General features: G+C 43.8%; 1 protein-coding gene across 2 annotated transcripts in view; it reads right to left on the minus strand.

The window, feature by feature from the left end:
* The window catches only part of MYH10 (myosin heavy chain 10), a 121,222-nt gene that overhangs the window by 80,013 nt on the left and 19,974 nt on the right, over positions 1-21,235 (minus strand). For both annotated transcript variants that reach the window (XM_052658275.1, XM_052658274.1), the window contains exons 3-4: positions 20,767-20,923; positions 9,722-9,749 (exon numbers count right to left, since the gene is read on the minus strand). In XM_052658275.1, coding sequence (XP_052514235.1) covers positions 9,722-9,749; positions 20,767-20,923 — 185 coding nt within the window. The remainder of the gene's footprint in view (positions 1-9,721; positions 9,750-20,766; positions 20,924-21,235) is intronic.

Genomic DNA, 21,235 nt, shown 5'->3' on the forward strand with positions numbered 1-21,235 from the left:
TCTGAAGTATGACTAATCACATTACCCATCATTGTTTTTTAAAACCTCAGAGACAAGTAGTCTCTGAGGATTTATTTTTTTCAGATAAAAAAATTTCAAGTAATTTTGTTCTGCTATATCCCTCCTGTCTCCTCCCAGCTGCCACCTCTATAAAAACACAGAGACAGAATTTTGAGCTAAATAATATACATGCTGTTTTTAGGAGAAATGATGGCTTCATCTCTCAGTTAAATTCTGTATTTTTCTAAGTTCAAAACAAGCAAGGACCCATGTTTGTCTTATTCACGTACTACGTCATAGTGCCTAGCATAGCAAGCACTCAATACATTCTGTTGAATAAAAGAACATAAGTCTTATCTAAGTTCATTTCTAGGCTCTATTTGATATTTTTAGTCCTGTCATTAATGTCCTTTTATCACCATTATACTTTCTACTTGGTCATCATTGGTATCTGCTGATGAGTTTTGCTCATTTCTTTATTCAACACATTTCCAAATCAACTCAGGCATCCCTTAAGTGCTAGAGACTGAGCTGTGGATACAGTCTTCCTGTAGCTCAAGATTAGAAGAGATTTAAAACAAACAAGAAAAACAAATTGGGTCTCTACAGGGTGTGAGGAGGGTGATGAAGGAAACAAGGTGACTGAGGGGAAAAGGCAGAAGAGCAAAGGACAACTCGCTGGATATTCAATGGTGGCGGGGGTGGGGGGCACTCGACTCCTGAAAGCTGAGCAGGACCAGGCACGAGAGGGCCAGATACAGAGCATGGAGGCAGATGGAAAGACAAACGCAAAGGCCTCAGAGCAGAAGAAAAGCCTGGTATATTCCAGCAACCGGCAGCCAGAGTGCAGGATTTGATGTAAATAACCAGCCAGGCAGACACAGCAGGAGGGACTGCCTCCGAGGTGGAAAGGCGTGGACAGGACATACCCCGGAGCCATGGGAATGAGTCTGGATTTTACTCAAGTGCAATTTCATAAGAGCTATGCCAGTGGTTTTCTCTGTTGTGTTCTTTGTTTAAAATACCTAGGGTTTCAAGCTAATCATGATGTTGGCTGTTGGTTTCAAACAGATAATTTTTCAAGATGCTAAGAAGTGTGCCTCATGTACACTGCCGATGACTTGTCTTGAAGCAGTTATGATTGGTACTCATCGGCTTGGTTTGCCTCTGCGGTTTCTTGCCTAACCCCTCTCAACTGGACATACTTCAGTGTATCCTGAAAGCATTTTTTCCCCTAACTGTCACACTTACTCAGCTGTACTGAGCCGTCCGTCAACAACTGCCTATGAACCCTGCTAAATTTTCTGTATTTTAGGTCTAAGATACCTCTGCTAATATTACACATAAGGCTGTGTTGTAAAGGAAAAAAATACACTCCATGTAAAGCACCTAATTGGGCTTTCTCAGTGGCTCAGTGGTGAAGAATCCACTTGTAACGCAGGAGCCGCGGGTTGGACTCCTGGGTCGGGAAGATCCCCTGCAGAAGGGCATGGCAACCCACTCCAGGATTCTTGCCTGGAGAATCCCACGGACAGACGAGGCTGGTAGGCTACAGTCCTTGGGGCTGCAGAGAGTCATACATGATCGAAGTGACTTAGCACACACAAAACATACAATTAGTATTCAATAAACATTACCCATTATTGTCCACTCAGCTGTTCATCCACCATATAGAAGCGAATTTGAATGACCAAACTCTATAAATTACTTCATGAATCTATCGTGCTGGTAAAGTGGGTAAGAAGTGGGCCATGGTATCTTGATGATCTGCTGCTACTGCTAAGTCGCTTCAGTCGTGTCCGACTCTGTGTGACCCCATAGATGGCAGCCCACCAGGCTCCCCGGTCCCGGGGATTCTCCAGGCAAGAACGTGGGAGTGGGCTGCCATTTCCTTCTCCAATGCATGAAAGTGAAAAGTGAAAGTGAAGTCGCTCAGTCGTGTCTGACTCTTAGCGACCCCATGGACTGCAACCTACCAGGCTCCTCTGTCCATGTGATTTTCCAGGCAAGAGTACTGGAGCGGGTTGCCATTTCTTTCTCTGTCTTGATGACTTACTTAGATTCAAATCCAGCCTACCCCTTCTTAGTTATGGGGCTTTGGGCAACGTGATTGGCCTCTGAACCTCGGCTTAGACTCCTTTAAAATGAGATCTGGTTACTCTGCAAGATTGAGATCATGCCTGTAAGGAGCCTAGCATGGCACCTGACCGGAAGTTGCTCAATAAATGGCAGCAATGGTAACAACTATGATGGTCAACAGTGATGATGAATAAATTGACAGAAGTAGAAAGATGATAACCTCTGATTTGAATATGAAAGACACAGAAAAATCATTTTGGATAACACTCCTTTAGGAGTTGTGTCTTCCACAAATATTTCTTCTCAGTCTGTGGTTTATCTTCTCAATCTTTTAACACTGTCTCTTGCAGAATGGAATTTTTAATGAAGTCTAGTTTATCAGTTATTTCTTTGATGGATGTCTCTGGTTTTGTACCTAAAAAGGTATTACCATGCCCAAGGTCATGCAGGTTTTCTCTTATGTTACCTTCTAGGAGTTTTACAGTTTTGTATTTATATTTAGGCAAAGAGCTGGAAGTGCCTGAGCACACACGCACACAATCAAATGAAGTGAGGGTAGGAATTTGCTGGGTACAGGAGGGAACTTTACAGGATGATCAAAATGATAATGTTCTCTATCTTAACAGATGTTTACGTTGTACAAATAACTCAGCCCATACATACTTAAAGCACATACTTACTTAAGAGTTTTGCATTCTGTTATACCATAAGTCCCCTACATATGAAGGAGTTCTGTTTCAAGAGCACATTCAGAAGTCCAACTTTTTCCTAAGTCCAACAAAGTTAGCCTAAGTACCTAACACAATCTGCTATATAGTACTGTACTGTAACAGGCTCATAAGACTTTCCACACAAATCCATAAAAACAAATAAAGAAATAAAACATTTTTAGTTGTACAGTATAGTACCTTGAAAAGTACAGTAGTACAGTACAACAGCTGGCACACAGGGTTGTCATCAAGTGAAGAAGCAAGAAGTGTTACCAACTGGAGGAGGGAAAGGACGTGGGAGGTGGTAGAGGCTGAAGGATCGTCAGCAATAGGAGACAGAGGGCAGGCTGCAATGTCACTCTCGTCTGATGTCGATGGAACACAGGTTCATATCTTTGAAAGTTTACAACTTGAAGGTTTGTATGTAGGGGACTTAAGTGTATGTGAATTTTGTCTCAAAAAGATACAGATGTAAATCCTGAACTTTACTTAATGTTATGTATGCTGAAGTATTTAGGGGGAAGCACACTGATCTACAAACGCATCAGATGAAGGGATTAATAGCCCAAAGAGTGGTTTTCCAGTTGAAAATGAAAACATCTCAACAATCAGCAGTCACCGAAAGAAATACCATCCAACCTTAAGCAGTGAAGGTGTTAGTAGCTTAGTCGTGTCAGATTCTTTGTGACCCCATGGAATGTAGACCACCAGGCTCCTCTATTCATGAAATTCTCCAGGCAAGAATACTGGAGTGGGTAGCCATTCCCTTCTCCAGGAGATCTAACCAACTCAGGGATGGAACCCAGCTCTCCTGCATTGCAGGCAGATTCTCTACCTTCTGAGCCACAAGGGAAGCCCAACCTTAAGCTGAGCCTCCTAAAAATGCAGCTCCCATGGAACCCCATCCCAAGGAGTTTCCGGACTGGGGGAAGTCCGACCCTGAGCACCAGCAAGTACAAACTCAGCTGTCCACTGGCATCAAAAAGCCCCATAGAACCCTCCATACTCTCCCCTAGAAGCCCCAATCCACCTACACCACCTCCCGTTTCTTAAATTTAGTATGGAAGCCTTTTATTTCTGGTTTTCAGCAAGTTACTCAACACTGAATACTCCCACACGTGTGCATACATAATCCCTGTCTTCTCCTGTTAGTCTACTGTCAATTTGTAGATCCCCAACCACAGGACCCAAGTTGGAAAAGTTTCCCTCCCAACACAAACAAATGGATTGATAGAGGGATGAACAGGTCAATATATAATAAGCAAATATAATAAAATATTAATGGCAGAATCTAGATGGTAGATATATAGAGCTTGACTGCAAAAATTCTTTCAGCTTTATGTTTGAAAATATTCCTAATAAAATGTTCAGAAAACTCAAAAAAAAAAAAAAGCAAATATGGTTTATCTGATGACTGCTACTTTGTGAGCACAAAGATACCCCAGCTGCTGTAGCTCATGAACCCACACCTCACCGCTGATGCATACATCGGTCTCAAACGACAATGATCATCTAATTGTAAGTGCTAGTGCTTACAATGGTCACTTTTGGTGACAAGAGTAAATCAGTGCTCACTAACCGTAGGTTCTGTCAGACAGCAGTCACTCCCTCCCGAAGTGCTTCCTGCTTCCAAACATTCCAAAGAGTCCTCACCCAAAGTGATCATCCAAGCTCACAAACCACCCAAAAGGAGAGGACTGCGTCCTGCCCCTCACCCCTGCCTACTGCGAGCAGGGTCACCATGGCTGCGGCCCTGCAGGCAGGTGACACAAGTTCTCATCCTTGCTCACTTGTGAGCAGAAGCCATCCCGGGCCCCGGGGGTGGGAAGGGCCCGGCTTGCGAGCTGGAAGCACCGCCGTTCTTGCCGGGGCTCTGTGAGCCGTCCGGAGGCCCAGGGAACGTGTGTGAGGAAGGAAGGGGGCGGGTTTACCATACCTTACCATACTCATTTCATGGAGCTTCAGTGGTTAGATTCTGAGTAATTTTCCTCTACTAACTGATGCTCTATAAGTGAAGAACCTGGCTGCTCTTTGTTCCTGATTCCTGGGAGCTCTGGAGCCTCCAGGTACCTGGAATGTCTTTTGTTAGTCATGGTGGGCACTTGGCTAGCTATAGGATGGGGACTGGACAAGCTGAAAAACCAAACGGATGATTAGAGGTTTGTGCCTTTGATCCCGGTGACCCTCCTGGGAGGGGAAAGGGGATGGACACGGATTAAATCAACCAGGCCTACATAGTGAAGCCTAATAAAAACTCTTTGAAGCTAAGGTGAGCTTCCTGGTTGGTAGTATACACTGATGCACTGGGAGGGGAAGTGACCAGAGCAAATGGAAGCCGTGCCTTTGGGAAACTCCAGCTCTCACCCTCTCTGGCTCTGATTTGTCACTCTAGCAAAGTATTGAATCTGAGTGGGTAGTGGCCACCCTCAAATGTGTAGCTATTTGGTCAGAAGTACGGGTGGCCTGGGAAACCCTGAGCTTGAGGCTGGTATCTGCAGAGCCAGCCCACATGATGGGTGTGCCTTGGGAAATCAAGGTCAAAACTGCTTCAAAACAGGTAGTTTTAAAAAGATGTTTGCAGCTCACTTTCTGAATAACTGACTTTTCTGAAGAATATGTCCTGTGGAATAAAATAAAAAAGTGAGCAGACTATGGTAGAATATAGAATTAAAATGAAGAGACATAAGGAATGCAAGGAATGAGACCTGACAGGATTGTGGATCTTTGGAAGTCATAAGAAACATGCTGAAGACTATTACAGAAATTCACATATGGATTTCATACGAGACAACATTACTGTTTCACTGTCAAGTGTGACAACGTGTGTTATGTGGGGACACCCTTGCTCTTAGGAATCACCTACGGCGTATCCAGGGTTCAAGTGTCAGAGTATCTGCAAATAGTCCTGTGTGTGTACAGAGACAAGGGACACATTTAAGTAAAGGGTACACGAGCACTTAACGTATCACTCTTTCAACTTTTCAGTAAAATTTAGGTTTGTATTTGTTTAACATAAAAACTTGGGAGAAATGCAAAGGTTTAAAAAAGGAAAACACATAAAATTTGGTAAAATTTAACTCTCTGAAGTTAGGAGATGGGTTTCTAGGGGTCTCCAACTATTCTATTTTTGTGTAGGTTTGAAATTTCAAAATAAAACACCTTTATAAAATGGTATCAGAAAGGTTTTACCCTTTAAAAACACATACAGTATTCAATTGTTTCTAAAACTTCCTAATCTTAAGCCTGTTTCCTTGGTTCCTACTTAAGAGATTCATTGTTTTGTTTGCATTTTTATCCATTTACTAAGGATGCCTAGAAGCAGTGTTCCAGGTTCTCAGAGGATAATTAAAAAGCAATCAAAGAAAGTCACAGTTCCTACCCTTCCGTCTAGTTGTAAAACAAGACACAAAGACGCAAACAGGTAATGAATCGCAGTATGTGAGCAACAGGGCCTGACGAAGGGAAATCAGTGTGGGCTGGAGCTAGCTGTACCATGAGGCTTATGTCCTCCCTGGAGGGAGAGAGAGGAGAAAGGCAAGGGAGTCAGCCAGGATCCCAGAAGACGGGGCAGACAGTAGGTGCTGGGCGGGGCTGGGGCTAGGGCAGGACAGGACTGGAGAAATATGAAGTGAGGCGACAACTGGAAACGGGAATGAAAGAGAGCAGGGAGTCAAAGCAGACGGCAAGGTTTTAAGCCATGAGTCTGGAAACACAAAGCGCTGATGATGGAAAGAAAGATACTGGGAGACCCATCTTGTCTGTGTGAGAATAGAGGTTAATTTGTCAGCGTGTTCAGTTTAAACTGGCTTTTATTCCCTACTTCACAGCTTGTGCTCCAGGAAGACCCAAACACCTGTAATTGCCTGACACCTGTCTCACCTTCTGTCCCCTGTGCCCGTAAGGTTCACTGATTCTGTAAGAAGCTACAAGAAATTGTGACTAAGATGAAGGTCCAGAAACTCATCTAGCTGTGTGGCCACCCACCTGAGCTAAAAAACCCCTGGAAGCCAGTAAGGCCCAGCCTAGACTGCCACCTCCCATGGGCCCAACTCCCCCAGCCCGCCCCTGCTGGATCCACCAGGGCCCAGAGGTGAGCTCTGCAGGGGCCTTCAGGTCGCGCCCCCGCCAGCCTTGGTCATTGCTCCAAATGCAGCTCCTCCGGCCACTCTTCATTCTCACCCTCTGTTCTCACTTCCTTTCTCCTGATTCCAAACCCAATTATTTTCTGCTCTAGCCCCCCTCTTTTCCTCCATACTCTGTGGGATCCCCATTCCACAGTGTGCAAAGTCACCCACGTTCTCAGCCTCCTCACTGAACACTCCCCTCCGCGTGCCGTACTTCACATCACACACCTGTGTGCGCATACACACACATGTATGTCATCACACACACACACATACAAACATCAGGGACATCCTTCTCACTCCCCCTAATGCTGCTTCCAGACTCTCTTGTTCTAAAAGCCCCTACCTCTCACCTCTCTGAGGTGACACTGGATTTATTTTGCTTACTAAGATCTTAAAAAACAAACCACCCCTACCCCCACCCACGCTGTTTCAAAAAAGAAAGCACTTTTATTTCCAAAGAAAACAGGAAGGGTCTTATCTTGGAATAAAGGACATTCCTCTAAGTGAAATAATTCAGCTTTATGAAGTGCTTACCAGAGGCCACTGCCCTCAAACCATCACTCGTGTGTGTGTGTGTGTGTGTGTGTGTGTGTGTGTGTCAAAGCCCCTCCTCTCCTTGTGTGAGCAACATACCCAACCCTTTGACTCCCTGACACCCTCCACCCCATGCCCTCCTGCCCGCCCCCCTTTCTCAGCTGCCCACTCCTGCGGCCACACATGAGGAGCTCCCTCCCAACACGTGCGGCCACAATGCCTGCTCCTCCTGCCCCAGGAGGCCCTGCTCTCCAGTTTCCTGACCCATCTCCCTCCTATCAGTCCCTCGTCGTGTGCTACATCCCATGGTCCATCATGAGAGTCTCTCTCGCTGATGTTCTCCGTTCTCTCGTCTCAGTGACCCCCACCTGAACCCACTTATAAAAACTTTCGGTGGATTAAATCTGATTCCCATTTCGACACCCTCGTAGGGGAGTGTCCACAGCAAAGGCCCCGAGTGTCTCACACTCCCTCCCCTCCCCCACTGACCCTGGCCTTGGCCACGTGTCTGGCCTGGGAACCTGAGAGCACCAAGCGTGCACACCCTTACATCCTGGAGCTCGCGTCTGTACCGCTCCGGGCAGTCTGTCACCATGTTGGAGCCAGGGCTGGCCCACTGGAGAATAAGAGGACCCACCAAGGCACCCCAGTCAACAGGCAACCAGCCCCTGGCCCTCAGCTGCCCCCAGCCGCAGGGTGGGCCCCAGGTGAGACGGGTGGGCCCCAGGTGAGACGGCTGGGCCTGGCTCAGCTCAGCAGACAGGCCCAGCTGAGTCCAATCCAAGGGCTGGGAAAACTGCTTTCAGTCACTAAGTGTCCGGTGGTTTGTTGTTTAAGAAAAGCGAAACATTGCTGGAAGAAAATTTACACGAGAGAGGCTATTTTCTACTTCTCTCATACTTCTTGTTATCAAACACTGAAGTTTCTATGGGAAAGAAAAGCCAAGAGATGAGAACTTTCCCCGTTTCTGGTCCCCCCACCCGCCCACATCAGGCCCTGTCTCCTCCCTGATCCTGGCCCTCTAGGGGCCCTGACTCCCACCCATCTCATCCTACCCCACTCCCATCAGTTTAACCTCTCCTACCTTAAAGACACCACCAGTAACAACAAAAATTGATTCCTTACTGCTTTTCAAATGCTACAATTTTCACTCTAGAGCTGTTTGGAAGTAGTAGGCCCAGACATAGTTTTTTGCTGCTTTTTAAAACTTTTTCTTCTCACACACATACACCCACGTCATTCCTTGACTGACATCTGGCCTGACTCCCTCCCCACCCCAGCGCACTGAGGGCCCACGACCAGCCTCCCGCGCCTGCGTGAAACCCCAGGCGCGTGCTCCTGTGTATCTCAGTCTCTACGGTGTCTGTAGCCCACAGCTTGGGCATCTCTGTGGAGTCTCGCCCGCCTCCCCACCCTTGAACCCCGTCTGGGGATCCCACGCTCTGAGGGGACCTCACTTACCGCACAGCTTCTGTCCCCTAGGCCGCCGGCTCTGCATTCCAGGCACAGCTCCTACTTCACGTCCAATGGCCTAGAGATGGCTCCCCCAGGAGCGCCTCGGGCACCTCAAAGTCAATGTCCCCCACCAAACTCCTTCCCCTTTGCCCTGAACCTGTTCCTCCACCTTCCCGCGTCTCTGAAATCCTCTGAAATCCACACAACTCCACCCTCTCAGAGCTCCTCTTTCTCAGGCCTGTCTCTCAACCTAAGCCCCACTTAGACATGCCCACTTCCATCCGGGTCCACGAGCACCTCCCCATCTGAAGGCACTTCCATCTCTCCCGTGGGTAACTCAATAGCCTTCCACTCGGTCTTCTCTCGATAACACTTCCCGGTCCTCCATCTTCCCCACTGCAGCTAATATGACTGTCCTAACCAGCGAAAATGATCACATCCTGCCGTGGATGTTGTATTCGATCCTGACTTTCCAGTACTTCACATACCAGCATGTGATAATCAATAATGCTTCCTGGGTGATACAGGGAAATTCCTGAAAAGTCCAGGAGGTCAACACTTGGACAAACCAACTAAAGATGTAAGTTTCACAGATTAATGTTATGAAATGTGTGAAAAGCCCAGTTTGACAGCCAAACAGTAACACCAAAGCTAAGCAGAGCTTGCATACCTTAGACTTAAAACAATTAACAGCAAGGTTTACATCAATCTCTTTAAATTACTGCTGCCCTGTCCCCCTTCCTCTCTCAAGTACCAAAATTGCTTTTACTTTCCAAGAGAACAGAAAAGAAGTCTGAACGTTTAACATTTACTTACGTGCAAAGAATTGACTGGTCCTCACGATCTAGAAAACAAAATAAACAGAAAGACATTGAATATCTGCCTGTTTTTTAAAATATTTGATAAATAATAAATAGCCTGATAGCCTCTAAAATACTAGGAACTCTGCCCCTCTTAGGCCAAGTTAACGCTTTCCAATCCTGTTATGTATCATGCAGTCCTAAATTCAGTCAATTTCATCATTCTCAGGCCAGATTATCTGGGGAAGGTAACAATCCAAGCTCAGACAACTTTACATGCCTAATGAACCTGGATTCTCGAAGCCTGCTGCTCATCAGAGTCAACCAGGAAATTTTATAGAAACGAACTTCCCAGAGCTCCACCTTTGGGAGAGGGACTGAAAACCGCTTTTTACTTAGGTTCCCCAAGTGATTCTGATGCAGGGCCAGGCTTGGAAACCACTACCTTACCAGAAAACTCACAACCAGAGAGAAATTGTTATCAATATACACCTTAAAGAAGGAAAAAAAAGTATCAAACACTGAGTGGAAAAAAAGATTAAGGCAGGATAAACTCTGTAAGAGTTTAACCACTGTCTGAAGTCAGAACATTAAATAGAGCAAAAATAAGGAAAGAACATAAAAGGAAAAAAACTACCATGACTTTAAAGTGATAAACAATTTAAGTATTCATATTTAGGGCTTCCCTGGTAGCTCAGCTGGTAAAGAATCCACCTGCAAAAGCGAGAGACCCCAGTTCGATTCTTGGGTTGGGAGGATCCCCTGGAGAAGGGAATGGCTACCCACTCCAGTACTCTGGGTCTGGAGAAGTCCATGGACCGTACAGTCCACGGGGTCCCCAAATAAAAAGGTTAAATGCAAGCCAATAACCTTTCCTGGGCACGTCCTTCCCGGATCCACAAGCACTTGGATGATCTCTGCCTGCCCTTCCTGCTCAGCTCAGTCATATCTCCTCTGTAGGTCCCCGCCAGACCCTCTTCCTCAGGCTCCTCACTGCTTCCTTCTTTTGACCATATTTTGGGGTTAGGCAAACAATACTGCCAACTGCCTGCCCGACTAGTATGTGCTAAGATCAGAGCCTGTCTTGCTTCTTTACTCCCAGACTTAACAGCCAGCCTTAGTCAACTAAGAGAATCCAGTGCGAGGAGCCAGGCAGGACACTGGCAAGACACTGGGAACTGTAATCTTCTGCCTCAAACTGCCCACGTATCTATAAATGAGACATTGATTCCTTGCTGGTTTTGGGCTCTTCACCTATAAAACTAGGATTTTACCAAGTTTTTACATATTATTCACTCTAAACATGAACCCTCGCACTCCAAATTCTCCTGGTCTGAGAATGTTTATAGAACTCCACTCATCCAAGTTTTCAGGGCTTTGCTAAACTAGTTTACACATTAGAGAAATCAAAACCTACGCCAAAACATAACCACAATCAAATGGCCTCCTAACTTATTCAGAGCAGCCTTCTTCCTGCATCTGGACATGCTATCTTCATCGTGTGAAATCTGAGCTCTTCACAACCACAATCTACCCTTCAAATCTGCTCCATATTTCTTCTCCCCATGCTTCTCATCCCACCGCCCCCCAATAAAACAAAGGAACTCTCTTTGCAGGTGGACCCATCTGTTCTTGTCATGTCTTGCATCAGCTTTGAGCCTCAGTTTCACTATCAGTACAATCAGGTGAGGGCTTGTCAACCTCCAAGATTTCCTCCATAGACTACTCTATAACTGAATCATTCCTTCTTTCTGCTTCACTGAATTCTCTTCACCCTTTCAGGATCAGCTTGGTGCTGCTACTGCTGCTGGTAAGTCGCTTCAGTCGTGTCCAACTCTGTGCGACCCCATAGACGGCAGCCCACCAGGCTCCCCCGTCCCTGGGATTCTCCAGGCAAGAACACTGGAGTGGGTTGCCATTTCCTTCTCCAATGCATGAAAGTGAAAAGTGAAAGTGAAGTCGCTCAGTCGTGTCTGACTCTTAGCGACCCCATGGACTGCAGCCTACCAGGCTCCTCCGTCCATGGGATTTTCCAGGCAAGAGGACTGGAGTCGGGGAGGATCAGCTTAGGCACCCCAAATGTTTACAGTGAACTTTATACTCTAAGAACCTATCAATGTAACTAGACTCAGCATATACCATATATTATAGTGACATTTAAGGGAAATACTTTACGTTCAGAAATGCAACTAGCCTTCTAAAGAGGAGAGATTCATTTGATAGCTCAGTTATTGTCCACAGCACCTCCCCAAAACCATAAATGGAGGTACTCCATAAATCCATGTTGAATTAAATTGTATTTTCAACAGTGAAAATGATTTTAAATCAGTGACCTTAGCTCCTGCCTTAAAAAACTAGAAAAGAACAAATTAAACACAAAATGAGTAGAAGAAAAAAAATTATAAGGAACAAAAATCAGTGAAATGGGAAAACAGGAAAAGAAAATGGTGGCCAAATGCTGGATCTCTGAGATATATCTCTAGACAAAATGATCAGAAATAAGACACAAATTGCCAACATCTGGAACAAGAAAGGGAAAACCACTATAGATCCCAGAGATACTAAAAGGATAATAAGGAAATATTAGGAGCCACTTTCTGCTAAAAAATTTGACAACTAAAATGAACGGAATAATGTCTTTAAAGGACAGACTACTAAAGTTCACTCAAGAAGAATCAATAACCTGAACAGATGTAGAAAAGACATTCAATAAATCCATTCATGAGTGAAAACAAAACACACAGCAAACAAGGAATACAAGGGAACTTCAACAACTTGATACAGGGCATCTACAGAACACCTGCAGTTAACATCATGCTTATTGGTGAAAACTGAACGTTGTCCCCCAGAGACCAGGAATAAGATAAGGATGTCTGTTCTCACACCTATTCAACCTCACAAATAAAAATAATTTAAAAGCATATACTTGAAAAGGAGGAAACAAGAATGTCTATCTGCAGAGGACATGACTGTCTAGAGACAATTCCAAAGAGTTTATCAAAAAACTTTCCAGAATAAGTGACTTCTGCAAGGTTGCAAATGATGTCAATACAAGTATTTTTAAAATAGTATATATATTTTAAATTTCTATATATCAATATTGAACAATTTGGTAATTAAAATTGTAAAGTTCCATTTAACACTAAAAACATGAAATGTTTAGTTATCCTAAGGTATATGCTATACTTATAATAAATATGTGCGAGATCTATGTGCTAAAGACTGTAAAACACCAATGAAATAAAAGAAGACCTACATTAACAGAGAGACAAACCATGTTCATGAATTGGAAGACTCAATACTCTTGTCAGTTCTGCCCTTTTTGTTCTATAGATTCAGTGCAATCCAATCAAAACGTGAAAAGTGGGCCATTTTTAGAAAATGGCAAGTTGATTTCTAAAATTTATATTGAAAGACAAAGGAACAATTTAAGATTTATTATATGACTATTATAATCAAGATGCTATGAAAAAGGACAAATGTACAGATCAAAGGAACAGAATCCTGACAAAGCAATTCATTGGAGAAAAAAAATGTTTTCTCAATAAATGATGCCAAGATCTACTGGATATTCACATGCAAAACAATGAACTTCAATCCATACTTTGCACCATACATGAAAATTAACTCAAGATGGATCACAGATTGAGTGGGGAAAAAAAATCGCAAATCACTTATCCAATAAAGGGCTTGTAGCTAAAAAGGGCAGAGTTCTCAAAAGTGAATAATAAGAAAACAAACCATCCAATTTTTTTAATGGTTAAAAGATTTGAACACTTCACAAAAGAAGACATACAGGTGGCATAAGCACATCAAAAGATGCTTAATATCCTTGCTCACCTGGGAAATGCAATTTAAGACCACAATGAAATACCACTGCACACTTATCAGACTACAGTTTGATAAACCACCGACAACACCAAGTGTTGACAGAAAGCAGAGCTGGAATTTTCACCCACTGATAGTAAGGATGAAAAATGGCACAGCCATTTGGAGAAGAGCGTGGTAGTTTCTTACAAAGTTAAAAATACACCTGTGTGACCCAGCAATCCTACTCCCAATTATTGAGTCATATGAAATTAACACTTACACTCACAAAAACCTAGTACACAAACGACCCTAGTGTCTTAATTGCCAAGAAACGTAAACTATCTAAATACCCTTCAGATGATAAGTGAATGAACAAACTGTAGAACACGCATATAATGGAATACTACTAGAAACTAACAAGGAGTGAACTACTGGTAGCTGATGCTCAAATGCACTATGTCAGTGAAAGAAGCCAGACTGGAAAGGCTAACCTGTGTCTGATTACATGACGTTCTGGAAAAGGCGAAACTACAGTGACAAAGGGAAAAACTCGGTGGTTGTCATGGACTAGAGGAGAGGGAACGCCTATAAGAAGCGTGCAGAAATTTGGATGGAAGATAGAACTGTTCTATATCTTGATTGTAGTTATATAACTAGGTGTATTTGTCAAAACTCAAAGAACTATGCACTAAAAAGGCGGAATTTTACTGCATATAAATGATACCTTAAATAAAATTACATATATTTAGTTTTCCCGTCCAGCAACATGTTACATATGTCTCTACACTTAAGACTTCAAAAATGTTTAGCAATGTAAGAAATACCACCTCATATTTGGGTTCTACCTATTTGCTCACCGCTAACATTTATTGGAGAAGACCCTGATGCTTGGAAAGATTGAAGACAAAAAGAGAAGGGGTCAACAAAGGATGAGACGGTTAGATAGCATCACTGACTCAATGGACATGAATTTGAGCAAACTCCAGGAGATAGTGAAGGCCAGGGAAGCTTGGCATGCTGCAGTCCAGGATAAGCACATCGTTAAACTTATCGCCCAGTCAAATCACTGTCTCGCCCCCTCACTAGCCCTTTCACCTCTGATGCTCAAGCCCTCTTAGTCGTCTTCGTAGCCCTTATCACATTATGATAGTGTCCTCATTTGTTGGTATCCTCAGTGAGATAACAAATCTCTAACACAAGCCACTAGATGGGTTTTCCTACATTTTACAGTTTCTCAGGGTAAGGAGTATTACTGTTTCCCACTGTCTGTATTTCCACATTATAACAATCAATACATAGATTCAAGGCAACTATAATTCATTATAAAACATTCTTTCGCCTAACATAAAATAATGCCCATTGTCCGTTTCTGCTTTGACTTCTACTTTAGACTTGGGGTGACTTAACTGGTGCTTCCTTTTTGTACTCATTTGGCTGAGGAAATGCTCATCATTGCACTGCTATTATTTTTCCACTTGGAGAGGTCTTGTAAGGGGCATGTGATTGTATTAGGTCCTGCTATTTACAGGGGGTTAAAAGTATATTTACTGCTGTAGTTGGTGTTACCTGTTTTCTGACCTCTCAAACCCTTCCTTGATGTTCCGTTTAAAAGATGGTTTGTTTTCCTTGCTTTTCTTTCTCCTAACAGAGTTTTTTTGGCTTCGAGGCATGTGGGATCCCACTTCCCCGACCAGGGACTGAACCCTCATGCCTTATATTGAAAGGTGAAGTCTTCAACCACTGAACCGCCAGAAGTGAAGTAAGTGCAAGTCACTCAGTCATGCCCGACTTTTTGCAACCCCATGAACTGTACAGTCCATGGAATTCTCCAGGCCAGAATACTGGGGTGGGTAGCCTTTTCTCCCTAATCTACATGTAAAGGTTCACATTTTGATGTATATCAATCCTAGTCTTAAAATACTTATTGGAGAGAGGGGTTGGTATATGTGATTATTATTATTATACTAGCACATCACTCGGTGTATCAGACATAGTTGCAAGACGGCCGCTCAGGATTCCACTATAGAAATGAGCCATCCATTAAGTAGTTACTTACTGGTAGAATAATTGGTTATTTTCAGTGTTTCGCAGGAAGCTGTGTCCAACTCTTTGTGTTCTACGGATTGTAGACCACCAAGCTCCTCTGTCCATGGGGCTCTCCAGGCAAGAATACTAGAGTGGGTTGCCATGTCCTCCTTCAGGGGATCTTCCCAACCCAGGGATTGAACCTGTGTCTCTTATGTCTCCTGCACTGGCAGGCAGGTTCTTTACCACTAGTGCCTCCTGGGAAGCCCTGTCAGGAAGCTACTGGAGGTTATTCTCCATCCAAAATACAGCCTACAGGACCCATAATTAAGACAGGAAAACAAGCAAGGAGAGAAGCAAGGGATTTCCAGGGTGCAGGCGCAGGCAAGTCTGAGGGGCACTAAGGGCAGAGTGGAGGGCAGAGGGTCTCGGGAGGCGTGGCTCTGGTGGAGGAAAGACTCCGATCACTTACCTGATACACGTCTCTGTACTGAAGGAAGACCTGTAGTTCTGTCAAATCAACGTTGGTCACTGCAAAACTAATCTGTTCCCCCCAAAACAGGAAAATTACTAACCCCAGGGAAAACAGTAAATTGTGTAAGAAGAGAAATGTGACCACAGGAGGAACAGTTTACACGTTTGAATACTACTAAAACGCCAAAAAATGTTGACTTAACTTCAATCAGGAAGATGGGGGGAATGAAGTTAAAAACTCTTTTTTCATAGTAGGAAGTCTATAGAAACCAACAGAAGTTTAAAAAAAAGAATATGATAAGGCTGTTACTCATAAATACATACAAACACAAGACAAAACAGACAAAATGACTTCCTCTCAAGAGGAAATCCAGAATGCGCAGGGGGAGGACACGTGTTTCTTTATCAATAACATAAGCCTTGTCGTGGGCTTCCCAGGTGGTTCAGTGGTAAAGAATCCGCCTGCCAATGCAGGTTGGATCCCTGGTCTGGGAAGATCTCCTGGAGCAGGAAATGGCAACTCACTCCAGTATTCTCGCCTGGGAAATCCCATGCACAGAAGATCCTGGCGGGCTACAGTCCATGGGGTCGCAGAGTTGGACAGAACTTACTGACTAAACAACAGTAACAATCCCTGCTATATTGTGTGTTTCATTGTTTAACTATCTTTACGCATTATTTTTTAATAAAAAGTAAGCATTCAAAGTCCTTTGACAGCTTCTGATCTTGATGTTATCCAGACTATTCTGCCTTGTCTAATGGTTTAAAACCATTTAGATAACACAGGAATTATTTAGTCCTTGAGACTGGAAAGATTTCATTGCTGAAATTATTTGGGCCTCATGTCTTTGGGACATAAAGGTAAATGTCTCACAACCTTTACCATTTCTCCCACTGGCACTGTTCAGAGTTTTCCACCTTATTTCAAGGCATTTTTGTCTCTGTTTATAGGGTTATAAAACCTTTATCCTTTCTGGTGATTCTCTCCTCTTAGTCACACTTGCCAAACACTTGTCTGTTTTATGGTCTTTTCATGGAACCAGTTCAAGTTTTACTTAATTTTATGTTTTTCTTCTTATTTAGGTTCATTTCATGCTGTGCTGTTTTGTTTAAATTGAGGTATAACTGATACATAACATTATATTAGTTTCAGGTGTACAACACAATGATTCAATATTTGTATATACTGTGAAATGATCACCACAGTTACATCTTAAGTTAACATCCAGGGTGTATTTTTAAAGGACTTTTTTTTTAATGTGTGTGAAATGAAACACAGAAAACCTCATGAGATGAAAAGCTCAGTAAATTATCATAAAGTTGCCTTTTATCTACTTTGTGAGTAAAAGGTTTGTGTATAAATTTTTGTTTACTAATAAAATATTTATAACTATGAATTATTTCTTAAAGCGGTTTTTGCCATAAGCCATCAGTTTTTTACACATGATATTTTGTTGTGATTAACGTCTAAAGAATCTGTAATAGCAGTTTTGATTTCCTCTTTTACCAAAAAATCATATGGATGAATGGGTAGTCACAGAAACAGTAAGAAGTCATTAAGCAGCACTCGTACCAAACAGGTGGGAATTTGTAAATACCTCGTCTTACTGCACTGTGGTTGAAGAATGTGGCCAGATCTGAGATTTTTAATGGTGAATTAGCATCAAAATTACAAGCTGAGGTTGTAAACCTTCTTTCTGGTTGATGCGCAGTAGTCCTGTACGTAGTTTTCAATTCAAGCTTGCTAAATTGTGTTGATCACATTCTTTATGTTCTTTTCCCCCCTACTTATCTCAAATTCTAAGAGAAGCACATTAAAGCTCCCCCTCTAATTATGGGCCACATTTCCTTTGTATTTCCAACAGTGACCCAACATCAATGATGCATATGTAAAGTATTGCCTGACTCTCCTAGAGGATTACATCACAGTGTTTCTCACTTAAATCTCCAATCTCTGCTCCCTCCTCACTCTCAGCTGAAGACCCTGTTTTGTGTTTCCCTGAGAGCACAGGAGCAAGCATTTTCACAAGTTCCTACCCAACAACTGGCAGATGCTTCCAAGACATCTGGCTGTGAAGGGAAGGAGAGGATGGAAGAGAGAACTTTCTAAAGTAACGGAGAAAATTTCAGCATGTTTAATGCTAACATTAAGAGCCCGTACAAAGACAGGCACAAGACAATGGACACTGTGAGCTTCCTGAGAAGGATCCTGGGAGAGATGTGACAGGCATCAGAGGTGAAGGAGGTGGGAAGACTGGCCTCGGACAGGAGTGGGTACGAGAGGATGGTCTGTAAATGTGGCTCAGGAGACTGGGGCACTTCCACTCTGGTGGCTTCTAACTTCTCATGGAACAGGGGAAGCAGCTGTCAGCTGGGGAGGAAAGCAGAGACCCACAAAGCTGCAGGGGGCAGAGGCCTGAGGCAGACATTAGGGAGAATGAGATTATAACCTTAATAGACGATCAAGGAAGGATTAACGAGAGTGTTCTGTGTGGAATCTGGGCTCGTGGTCACACAATTACAGGAGTACTGGTTCAACTGTATGAAGAGAACTCCAGAGGCATCAGCAACCCAAGTAAGAGCATTAAAAAAAGATAAACAACTTGATTGATCTGGGGTGAGAATTCTGCCAACCAAGTGTAACTTCCCTGGTGGTCCAGTGGCTAAGACTCTGTGCTCCCAATGCAGGGCACCTGGGTTCCCTGGTCGAGGAACTGGACCCACACGCCACAACTGAAAGATGCCATGTGCCCCAACTAAGACCTCGTCCAGTCAAATAAATAAATATTAAAAAAAAAAAGTATAACAAAAGAGCAAAGGGACAGGGTGTAGGATACTGACAAAGATGGCTGAAATGATACTATGAAATCCAAACTATGTGAGGAAGAAAGTTAAGGCAGTACTGATAATACACAGGGGAAAAGCAGAACAACACACGGACCCTGAGATCTAAACAGTCAAAGAACACGGTCAGGAGACTTGCCGACTGAGCTGCCAAGACAGAAGGATTTTGCAATAGAATTTCTGAAATACTATTTGAAAAATAAGATAATTTCAGAAGGTGGCAAAGTCTAGGGTGTCAGCAGCATAAGTGAGAAGAGAAGATGATTAAGGATCTGCGAGATCAAGGAGGTGGCTGTTAACGAGAAACTAAGAAGTACCACAGGGTTATGTCAGTCCTTGAGGCAGAGAAGAAATGACATGTCGGGGGTCAGACCAACCAAATAATGAGGCAAGGAGGAGGGAGGAGGGGGCCCCAGAAGAAAGATGCTACAGCGATGAGGGCAGGCAGAGGAGGGGCAGCGTTTTCAAGGGGTGAAGAGTAGTTAACGAACGGCCCAGCAGACGCCCTGGGAGTAAAGACAGTGCCCTTGCCTCCCAGTGCACAGGGTCTGAGCGCAGCAGCCACTGCAGGGTAAAGCCAGGTTTCAGTCAAAGCCCGGAGACACGAGGCAGACACTGAGTAGGCAGGGAGGCGTGCCCATCACAGTGGGAGTAAGGCAAAATGAAGAGAGAGCTGTACGGAAACAAAGTTGCGACTGGGAAACTGAGGACCAAGGAGATGTGGGCTTCATTCTAAGACTCCAGGGAGACAGCAGACTCTCAGATCTTGGATATTCACGGTGGCTCCTGCAACTACTGTTAACAGCAGAGCTTGCCTTTAGGTGTGTCTAGGTCAACAGGTCGGTGGCCGTGAGGGCTGCTGCTGAACGGAAGCTTGCTGGGGTGGATGGCCATGAGGGGGCGTCAGGGTCCAAGGAGGAGGGGTGACACCCCAGGAAGCCCGGGGTATCAGCAGTCTTTGGGCCCCTCGCACGGCTATGTACCAGGCACTGGCCTCAGAATTGCTGGGTTCAGCTTTTAACACATAGGACTGCAAGTGAGAAGTCTGAGCCCATTGGCCCCATAGGGATCACGTGACTGCCCTGTCCACCTGTGCTACGTGAGACCCAGCACCGGTCTCCTTTCAGGATCCCTGCCTGGGACTTAGTGAACCCTCTCAGTCTCAAGACTCAAGGCTTTCTTCAGCTCTGGTCAACTTTGTCAAAACTGTCACTTCTTTCTTGGCTCTTGAGAGCCGTAGAGTTTTGATTATATTGGCTTATGGTCAAGCTCAAAAATATATGAAAACTAGATGCTTTTAAACATAAAAACTAACATGATGTATTTATGAAGCAACAAGCATACTTACCGGCTGCTTATAGAAAACAGCCGTATTACCCAGTCTAACCTTAAGAATTCACAATTTTTCTACAATAAATATCTATTACTTTTCTTTCAATCTTTAAAAGAAAAAAAAAAAAAAACCTTAAAGCCCTCTGTAGAGAAGATGGAGACAGGGCTTCCATCTGCCAATGCAGGAGATCTGGGCTCGATCCCTGGTCTGGCAAGATCCCACGTGCCGAGCAACTAAGCCTGCGTACCACAACTACTCTAGAGCTAGCCTGTACTCTAGAGCTTGGGAACTGCAACTACTGAGCCTGAGTGCTCCTGAAGCCCGCAAACCTGGAGCCTATGCTCTGCAACAAGAGGAGCCACTGCAAAAAGCAGCCCACGCACTGCAATGCAGAGTAGCCCCCACCCGCCACAACTAGAGAGAAGCCTGTGCAGCCGTGAAGACCCAGCACAGACAAAAAATAATTAAAAAAAAAAAAAAGACAAGGCTGAGACATTAAAAAAACAAAAACAAAAACCCAGGTCACATTTAAGAAATTCTGAGTATTCAGCATTGTAAACATCATTTCCAGTTACCTTGAAGCATGCATCTGTAAGCAGATTCTGATATAGCGTAGATGTGTGGAGGCATCTCATGACGCTTCTTCCCTCTGTACATTTCAATAATATTCTCAGAGTAAATTGGAAGGTTCTTGTAAGGATTTATGACTACACAGAAGAGTCCAGAATAGGTCTAGAACAGATAAAAATAAGATACAGTGTTAAAGACTGTAACCCCATGTATCAGGTGGGGTCCAATCAGGAGACAAACCACACAGTAATGTGAACAGGGGATCTTTATCATTTGCATAATTAATCTATCCCTGAAATTAAATCTAGCCCGTAACAGGCAATTCCAAACCACAAGCGGTTCTCCCACAGATGCGATTGCTAAACGGTACTTCCTTCGATTCAATTCCCTCATCTGTCAAATGGAAATAATAATAAATGCTTCATCACTTTACAGGGTCATTATTCAAACTGCATGTCATTTGCTTTTTCAAAT

The sequence above is a fragment of the Budorcas taxicolor genome, chromosome 19 (assembly GCF_023091745.1).
Source record: "Budorcas taxicolor isolate Tak-1 chromosome 19, Takin1.1, whole genome shotgun sequence".
NCBI classification, from domain to species: Eukaryota; Metazoa; Chordata; class Mammalia; order Artiodactyla; family Bovidae; genus Budorcas; species Budorcas taxicolor.